General features: G+C 42.9%; 2 protein-coding genes across 2 annotated transcripts; both read right to left on the minus strand.

Moving 5' to 3' along the window:
- Nucleotides 1-680: 680 nt before the first annotated feature.
- On the minus strand, nt 681-1,571 carry TAS2R4 (taste 2 receptor member 4). Its single transcript, XM_047763841.1, has one exon. It carries the CDS (start codon nt 1,569-1,571, stop codon nt 681-683), a length of 891 nt encoding a protein of 296 aa, XP_047619797.1.
- Nucleotides 1,572-7,284: 5,713 nt separating this feature from the next.
- Nucleotides 7,285-8,295, minus strand: TAS2R3 (taste 2 receptor member 3). Its single transcript, XM_047763033.1, has one exon. The coding sequence runs from the start codon at nt 8,233-8,235 to the stop codon at nt 7,285-7,287; it is 951 nt and encodes a 316-aa protein (XP_047618989.1). The 5' UTR covers nt 8,236-8,295.
- Between the last annotated feature and the right edge of the window lie 1,348 nt (nt 8,296-9,643).

The following is a 9,643-nucleotide window of genomic DNA, read 5'->3' on the forward strand; positions in this document are numbered from 1 at the left end:
AGCATCCTTGATTGGGCTTCTTTAATCCTATTCACTTTCCATCAACCCTGCCCTTCCTTTCTTTCCAGAGCAAGCCTAGAAATTCAGTCCTAATCTTTCTTGTCAGTAACCCCTCAATTCGTGCCAGTCAGCAAGTCAAAGACCCTGTTTCTATGCATCCGCAACAGTGACATGTACTTCCTTTGGTATTTCTCTTTCCTCTCTTCTCTCTTTGAAACTTTTCTTTCCTCCGTTTCTCTTGGCACCCTCTTGCTGTGCTTTAAAAGCCAGTCTAGGGGCCCCCAATGACCATTCAGTCACGGCTGAGCCCTTTCTCAGGGCCCCTCAGCTAAACTTCAAAAGTTTAACTAATGATGGGAACTCTTAACATCCTGCTTAACTTGGGCGAACTTCCCACCATTCTTCAGAAGCCAGTGGACCAAGGTGGTGATTTCCACGGCCCAGGAACGCAATGCCCATGTAAAACACATGCTAAGCAAGGCCTCAAAGAAGTTCCTTAGAGAAAGCGCCTAATTTTAAAATATTAGCCAATACACATACATAACATACAGACAGTCGAAGGCCTGGAAAGTCAGACAATTACAAGAATGAATTCCTCAGACCATTGGGAAAACTGGCAGCAAAGGAAACCTTGCCCCCCCTGAGGTGACCCCAGCCACCATTTTCTTACTGAAAACCCACTATTTAGTGCAACGAAGAATTTTCTTTGCTTTTGTTTTCAGTTTAGGATGTGTGAGAAGAATGAGAACAGAATGTCCTGGAGGGTAAAAGGTGGAAATAATAATATAAATGGACTTGGCTCCCAAATCCACTGCCACAGAAGAAGGGAGATAATGGAGCAGGGTAACAACTGAGTACGGAATGTAGAGTATGAGGAAATAGATCATCAGCTTCATAGCACCCACGTGAGCTTCAGTCTGGGGGTTCCAAAGCACAGTGGCATTTCTGTGCATCCTCTGTACGTGCCTCCTCAAGGAGTTGATTACCAAGGAAGCAGCAGTCACATTGAGGATGAACTGGAGAAGGGAGCTCAAGACCAAAGGCGTCAGCAAGGACAAGATGCCCTCGTTGATATCGAATGCTGTGCCATTTCTTCCACTCACGGATTCAGGTAGGGGTGCTACCTGTCTGAGCACCACATACAGGAGAGTGGTGAAGGCAGAAATCAGCACACAGACCAGCAGCAGCCTGGGCATCTTGGGGGAAAGATTTCGTTTTAGCAGGAGAAACATGGAGTGTTGGTAGTTGGCAATCTTCACACAGTACAAGGCATTGAGCAAGGTTACAAACCAAAGACTGTTCGAGTCCAAAAACATCCAACAGGTCAGAAAAAGCGTGGAAAAATAGGCTGACCTTATAGTATTTGGAATGATGAATAAAAGCATATTCAGTCCCAATATAAAAAATCTGGTGATGCTCAAGCTGAACAAGATTTTATCAGAAGAGGAGATTCTGTGGCTCTTGACCCAAGTCTTATAATTGACCACTGCAATGAACAGATTCACAATGAGTCCTACAAACGTCAAAATTGCTGAGATAATAACAGAAGAAAAAAAGAGTATCCGAAGCATCTTCACTCATTGAGGATTCAGCACTTGTGGTGCTGATGCCGGGAGCAGGAGAAACACTGAAATGCACAAACAGGCACCAGTACCAAGCCAGGAGGGATACTGCCTTTTCAAATTTCCCCCAGTGTGGCAAACAGGCCATTAGAGGTCTAAGAGCCAGCTGCTTTTACTGAGATGCAAATCTTCCAGGGATTGAATTACTATTTTTTCATTCATATGCTGTTTTCCTTAGAAATGCCTAATTAAAACAGGGGAACCTGGGAGTCCATTCTCCAGGAGAAGGAAAGCTAGAGAGGAGTTAGGTCCAGATCCAAGATAAGATCCAATGCTAAAATCCAAGTGACAGAGTTACAGCCCGGCATGTTTGTTTCACTGTCTCACAGTGAAAGCAGCTTTTCTTCATCACAGCCCGAGAACATGGGGGGAATTCCCGTGCCTCACTCCTAGCCACCCCCCCCCCCCGGCCCCCACACACCCACAGACCTTCTCTCTCCCTTCTTAGCTGCTGAAGCTGCAACCGTCTTCCCCATCTGTCATTCTGGCCATACCAACATCACTTTCCCATTCCTTAGCATCTACAGTGATTGACAGTTATCTACTAGATCAAGTTTGAGAATCTTACACTTCCTGGAGAAAGCCTTTTTCAACTAATTCCATCCTTTCATGACGATTTCTTGACTTTTCATTTCTTCCCCAGCTACCTATACAGATTTGTGCCATAATCATTTTCCGTGGTCTACTTTGGCTTCAAAAAGATATGTCAGTCATTTCAAATGTCTCCTTTATAAATCTGGTTTATGCTTAGATCACATGTGGCTATTTTCCCTCAGGCATGTAATTGTCAATCAAAGGACTCTGGTACTAGACACACAGTAATGCTTCAGTTATATTTTGTGGGCCAAAAAGATAGACATCTCATTGCCCAATTTCTCTGTAGTTTCTTAGTAAAGGGAATAATATGCCCGGCAAATTACATTCTCAAAGACCATGAGTGAGTGCAAGAATACAGTAACTCTTATCCACACCAGCAGTTGGGTGAGGCCAAGGTGCAATCCTGGATGCAGCTACACACAGGCTACCAAACCAATATCAAGGTAATGCATAGAAAGCCCTACTGCCAAATCCAAATATGACTAGATAAGAAGGAACTAAGATACGGAGATTATCAGGTCCAGGCCCAGAAGAGGAGGGTAAATTCCTTTCCAAAAGAAAGGTAAAAGGGGAGTTCTCCTGTGATGCAGCGGGTTAAAGATCCAGCATCATCACCGCTGTAGCAGTCTGTGTCGCTGCTGTGGTGTGGGTTTGATCCCTGGCCTGGGGAACTGCCACATGCCTCAGGCTGGGCCAAAACAAACAAACAAACAGACAAACAAACAAAAAAACCCAAAAAATCCCCAAAAAACAAAAAACCAGGAATGATGACAGGAAGGCAAGCCTGGAGGAGCTCCCTGATCTAGAACCTAGTTTTCTGTACAAAGCTAATGGCACTGACAGAGATATGCCCAGATCAAACAGATTACATGGAATGAACAAGCAAGACAACAATGAAAGATTATATCATAGCAAATATTTCCACTTAACTATCTATAGAATAGATTACTACATTTAAGTAATTAAGTTGAAATATAAATACACATTCAAATAGAATAATCATACATGGAGTAAGACATAAGATTTAAATGTTCCATATTTAAAAACCAGGGTTTATAGCTACAAATTGAAAACATACAATGGATTCTCAAAAAAACAAAAGGAACTCAAGCATAACACAAGGGAAACTATCAAATCACAAAAGGAAAAACAAAAGAAGGAAGAACAAAGAAATAAAAAATCAACTGGAAAACAAGGTTTAAAATGGAAAGAAATACATATACCAAAGCTGGAGGCATAAGCACACAATTCTACAAAGCTGCAATAATCAAAATAACATGGTATTGACACCAAAATAGACATAGGGATCAATGAAACAGAATAGAGAGCCCAGAAATAAACCCACACACCTATGGTCAATCAACCCTCGGCAAAGCTGGCAAAATTTCCAATGGGAAAGCTGGACAGCTGCATGTAAATCAAGGAACTCCCAAACACAGCTTTAGGATCCCTGAGACAGCTCTGCTCATCAACACCTGGGAAATAGCAGGGATATTGTAAGATAAAGAACACTGGAAGCACGGACATTGTTTAAGAAATGTTGGAATGTAATTTTTGTGGCTTTTTTTTCATTTATAATCTTTCCAGACCCAAACTATGGTTCAATCTCATTAAGCATCAGGATCTATGGACTTGGCCCAAGAGGTCAGAGAATACCAAAAATGAGAAGTAGTTTAGGGGCCCTGATGGAAACTTGGAAGATCTCATGAGCTACTGCCATACTGCTTCATGTGTCAAAGCCCCTGCTATACAGCCAAAGAATAGATGTGCTTGGAGGAGACACATGGCCACAGAAATAAGCTCTAGCATAAAATGGGACTCCCAGTGCAGGGGAGATCCTTTTCCCCATACTCTGACTCAAGTAACCTGGTCACGGTGGGGGTGGGGGGAAAGCCTTGCTCTGGTGCTTTGGGCTTCATGAAACAGCTAGATTTAATAATCTTAAGAGATTTAGCAACTGAAGTTAATCCACTGAAAGCAAAACAAAACAAACAAAATGGCCCCATGGAGGGATTCTCAAAAAAACGGCAGCGAGGCCTTAATAGGTAATTCTTCCTCACAGCCTGGGCCTCTGTGAGGAGCTGGCAGAGTAAGGATTTTCCCTGGTGGATTCTGAAAACCATACCCTCTCCCAAAGAGCTAAACTGCCCCTCCCTGTGCCTCCAGGAAAAAGACTCCTGTTCTCAGCCACTCACTCACCACTCAGACCCATGTCTCCACTCCTACCCTAAACTTCAACTAAGGGCAGTCCACATACTGCTGCAGTCAACCAACAAGTCTCAGATTTTCTAGAAGTCACTTTCAAATTTTCTGAAAGAGGAAACTGGGGAGGGGTTGGGGATGTCACACTGAGGAATCTGACCTCATCACTCCCAGGAGAGGAAATTCCGCACTCAGCCAATTGGAAGAGCACTGCGGTCTCCCGATCAGGGAATTCCACACGGCCACCCTCACATTCCAAACTCTAGTAGAATAAAGAGTCGTGGTCACTTTCCAAGTTCACCACACTACATCTGGATCTGTCAGGCCACGGTAGAAAGAGAAGGGAGGAATCCTTCAGAAGTTAGCCAGAGGCACCAAGAGACAAACAACAGCCAAGGCAAAATCTCTAGTAAGATGCTAAATTCAATTAAAAGAGAGGAACATTCTCACACCTGAGGCAGAAGCCAAAATCAGGAATTCAAGTAAGAGCTAAACAAACAAACAAAACCACAGAAGGTTCAGAGCTAGAAGTTATCAAAGTGAGAGCAAGTAGGAACAAGTGTTCAAGATTTAAGAATCTTAAGTCTTGGGTGAGGATGAATTAAAGAGCAGGGTTCAGAGGGAGTTCCTGCTGTGGCACAATGGGATTGGAGGCGTCTTGGGATCACTGGGATGCAGGTTTGATCCCTGGCCCAGCACAGTGGATTAAGGATCCAGCATTATGGACGCTTCAGCTTAGGTTGTGACTAAGGCTCAGATCTGATCCCTGGCCCAGAACTCCATATGCCTTGGGGCATAAAAAGGGCAGGGTTCAGAGTAAACAAAGCAGATGTCAATTGAAACAACATGGATTTCCATAGTTAAACTTCCCTGTGCTGAAAAGAAAGACAGATCTTTTTTAATTAATTACAGAAGCACTCATTTCAGAATGCTTCTATTTTAATGAATTATTACTAAATATTAAATCATCCTTTTAATTTTCAACATATTTTTTGAAAGAGAATGTTATGTCAGAATTAGGAATTTTCCTAGCAGTTCCCAAAGGCAAGTTTCAATTCAAAAACAAACAATGCAAATCAAAAGACATTTTGTTCCTATAATTATGGAAATGGATATACAGAACCTTATGTATATCCACTCTGGAAATGGAAAACAGAACAATACAAAACTTAATTTTTGGTTATGTAAGACCAAATGCCAAATAATGTGGTGATTCTTCATGCTATGTCAAAATGTAACCCCTTTCACAAAACGCTCAACAACAATAATAGTAAAAGCAGTATCTATTGATCATTTACCCCATGTGAGACTCCAAGCATTTTTCATGCATTAATTACTTTCAACAACCCTATAGACAATATACTATTACTAGAGCTCCCATTGTGGCTCAGCAGGTTAAGAACTCAACTAGTATCCATGAGGAAGCAGGTTCGATCCCTGGCCTCGCTCAGTGGGTCAAGGATCGGGCGTTGCCGTGTTGCCCTGAGCTGTGGTATAGGTCACAGATGTGTCTCGGATCCTACATTGCTGTGGCTATAGCGTAGGCTGGAAACTGCGGTTCCGATTCGACTCCTAGCCTGGGAACTTCCATGTGCCACAGGTGTGGCCATAAAAAGAAAAAAAAAAGAAAAGGAAAAAAGCCACTGTAAGAAAAACAAAAGATATACTATTACTATTCCCATTTTACAAATGAGGAAAATGCAATACAGGTTAAGAAACTTCTCTGGGGCTACCTAGTTCATCGGGGTGGGGTCACACCTTGAAGCTAGTTATTTCCTACCAGCAATCTGATCTACATTCTTAGCCACAAAACTTTCTACTTGAGAGCCTCATTAGGGATGGAAATCCAGATTCAGAATTACCATATGTTCTAAGTATGTTTACAAGTGTGGGCTCTCAAGCACTAATATTCTCACTGACTTGTCAGCACTGCTCTGTGACAGGAAGGAAATCGATGCCTACATACTCTTATTAAAACAAAAGTGACTACACTTACAAAAACAGGAATTTTAAAAATAAGACTCTGAAATGCTAAAAGCAGATATACATCTTGGTTAATTAAAACTTTTTTTAAAAAAAAACTACTTGGACTTTTTTGCCCAATCTAAAAAATTACTTAAAATTTAGTAAAATGAGAGAGAAATGCAAAGGACTATGGAAACTGAAGTAAAATGACTTCACCACCTAACTGGGTTGGGAGCTTGTCATCAAGGGTCTTGATTTTCATTCCACCGCTTTTGTCATCACACAGGAAACTGGTATCTTGTGGGACTTGCTGTTGCTGCACAGTTCACTGTCAGGGACCATAACGTTCACCGACTGAACGCTTCCACAACACGATGTGCTAAGATGATGGCATACGTTGTCTCAGGGATCTCTAAAATCCCTTAAGGTTGATTTCACAATCTACACTTTTAAATGGGGGGAACAGAGGAGCAAACAGGCTATTAAAGTAATGCACCCAAGGCCAAAGAGTCTTGGGAGAGGGACAGAACCAGAATGTAAACCTGTGTCTGTGGGACTGCGGTGCTTTTGCTCTTTTCCTCTGGTTCACTGCATCGCTATCACTATAAACTTTAAATTAAAGCTAACAACCAGCTCACTATGCTGAGTTCGTAGTTATCAAAATACAACCCCATGTTTGTACAGTGCTTGTTTTACCATACTGACATTTTCCAAAGACTATTTCATTCTCTCCAAAAGGACCATACAGAGAGAGGCCATGAGAAGGGTCCCTGGGTGGGACAGGATGAAGCAGTATTGTTTCTCCTACTGACACTGCAGAACTGGTGCACAGGAAGAGCCCTGCAACCTTGGGGTAGACTGAAGGACCCCTAAGCTCTCTCCTGTGCCCTGTGCTGCTCTATGGAGAAAAGCGCCCCTTGGATCCAGGCTTCAGATGACCAGGCTCACACCAGAGCATCTCCACAAACATCTGCTTCAGCTTGTTGTTTCCCAGAATGAGGACATATGAGTGGCCAGCAGGGTATAGCATTGTAATCACTTCTGCAATCCTCATAATCATCTTAGTTGCTGGCAGAAAATAACTGGATGACAGAATTGAAAAGGAAAGAAAGTAAAGTAGGAAGAGAAAGAGGAAGGAGAGGATGATTTTGATGGCCCTCCTGTGGGCCAAAGTACTTGGGTCTCCGGAACCGGTAGAGTTTTGCTGCATCTGCCGCGTGTGCCTCCCCAGGGAGAGGATGAGCAGAAAGTAGGAGGCTAGAGACACCATCAGGGGAGGGAGGTTCCACAGAGTCCCAAGAACATGGATGAGTTTATACTCATCTCTTTTCTTTCTAACGAGCTCAGTCACGTTGCCTGATCCATCGATTCCACTGAGAGCAAAATAGATCTTAAATTCACGGATCACAGAGATGGCACTGCCACATGATAAGAGCAGGGTACTCAACAGCATCCATACAACCACCCTGGAAACTCTCCACTTGAGCCAGAGGAATGTAGGATGGGAGAAACTGGCAACTTTCAAGCAGTAGAAGACACTGAGACACGTGGCAAGCCAAATGCTTAGATGGTTTGTAAATGTCCAGAAAATATCAATAATTTGCATTACTATCCCCTCATCATGTAGTTTGGGAGAGAACACCATTAAAACACCATCAACCAAGAGAATGCACAGCAGAACAATCCTGGAAAGAGCCAAGTTAGTGATGATGAAGTCAGACAAAGAGATTCTCTTGTTCTTGAACCAGCTGCTGCCATTGACCAACCCTATGAAACCATTCCCCAGCATTCCCAGAATGAACTCAGTGACAGTCAGAACGAGAAAGCCCCACTCGGTGAATCCCGACATGTCAGCTTATTCGGCAGACCTGATCTTTGATCTTTCTGTGGACGAACAATCTGTTGTTGATTTGAACTTTCTCTCTGTGAATCACCTCTACCTTCTGCTTCCCCGTGCCTGTCTCTTGTCTCTGCCCAATTTAGTCTCTGCTGTAGAGCACAGTTTAGCCAGCCCTCTCTGGCTCTTCCAGGTTAGTCTGTCTTCTTCAGAGATGACACGGATTGTCACATTCCCTCTATGACCTAAACTCAGAGGCTCTTTGCTAAAATGCAAATAGAGTAGTGTCCAGTGTCACACAGAGGAGGAAGAGGTCTGAGTCACAAAGAAGATGGAGGATTGGACTCAGTTTCAAAGGCAGCTGGGTTTCGTGCCACCCAGAGTGAAAAGGCGACACTGGAAGGGTCACATAGAATCACTCTGACGAGTGAGAAGTCTTATTACCCAGGAGGGAGGACTCAGACACATACAGAAAGGGGGAAATATCAGAATTCCACTACAAGCCACTATGAAAGTCATCTCGGAGGGAAGTTTAAGTTCATAAAACAGAAAAAGTTTGTACCAATGGCCCTGGATTAGAATTTAAAAGTGTCCCTCTCAGAGTGTGCCCCTTGCATGAGAGGGCTACAAGTTCTTCCCTCGTGAGCCTTATAATGGGAAATTCTCAACTACCTGAATATTTAAATGATAGCAGTAATGAAGCAGAGAATATAAGCTATCTTTCGGCAGGCATGACCACTGTATTGATATGTCAGTAATGGTTCATGCAGACAGAAATGACACACAGACACCATCTGTCAACCAAAGGTTTAGTCATCAAAAACAGTGCTTCACAAATTGTGACCATAACCGACAGTAATACTTTTTATACAGTCATATAAGCGTGTGTCACAATCTAAATATATGTATACAGTATAAACATATTATACTGGGAATACAAAGGTTTCTCAAAACCATATTTCCCCTTTCTTCATGTGTGGCTCTCTGATATTTTCTATTCAATTTCTTTCAATGCTACTCGCATATCACAAACTTGATTTTATAAACTACCAATGAGTTGTTGTAAATACTGTTTGAAAACACTGACCTGAATGGTGGAGAAAGAAATCATTGCCATCAAGAAACAAAGCCGAGGGTTTCCCGTTGTGGCTCAGGGGTAACGAACCTGACTAGTATCCATGAGGATGTGGGTTTGACCCCTGGCCTCGCTCAGTGGGTTAAGGATCCTGCATTGCTGGGGGCTGTGGGGTAGGTTGCAGACACGGCTTGGATCCTGTGTTGCTATGGCGGTGGCGTAGGCCAGGAGCTGTATCTCCAATTGGAGCCATAGCCTGGGAATTTCAATATGCTGCAGGTATGGCCCTAAAAAGACCAAAAAAAACCAGGAAGAAAGAAACAATGCCCCCAAATCCAACTATAT

The sequence above is a fragment of the Phacochoerus africanus genome, chromosome 16 (genome assembly GCF_016906955.1).
Source record: "Phacochoerus africanus isolate WHEZ1 chromosome 16, ROS_Pafr_v1, whole genome shotgun sequence".
Taxonomy (NCBI): Eukaryota; Metazoa; Chordata; class Mammalia; order Artiodactyla; family Suidae; genus Phacochoerus; species Phacochoerus africanus.

Excerpts from the sequence above, each read along its gene's own strand:
- TAS2R4 (XM_047763841.1), bottom strand. The coding sequence starts at position 1,571 with ATGCTTCGGATACTCTTTTTTTCTTCTGTTATTATCTCAGCAATTTTG.
- TAS2R3 (XM_047763033.1), bottom strand. The coding sequence starts at position 8,235 with ATGTCGGGATTCACCGAGTGGGGCTTTCTCGTTCTGACTGTCACTGAG.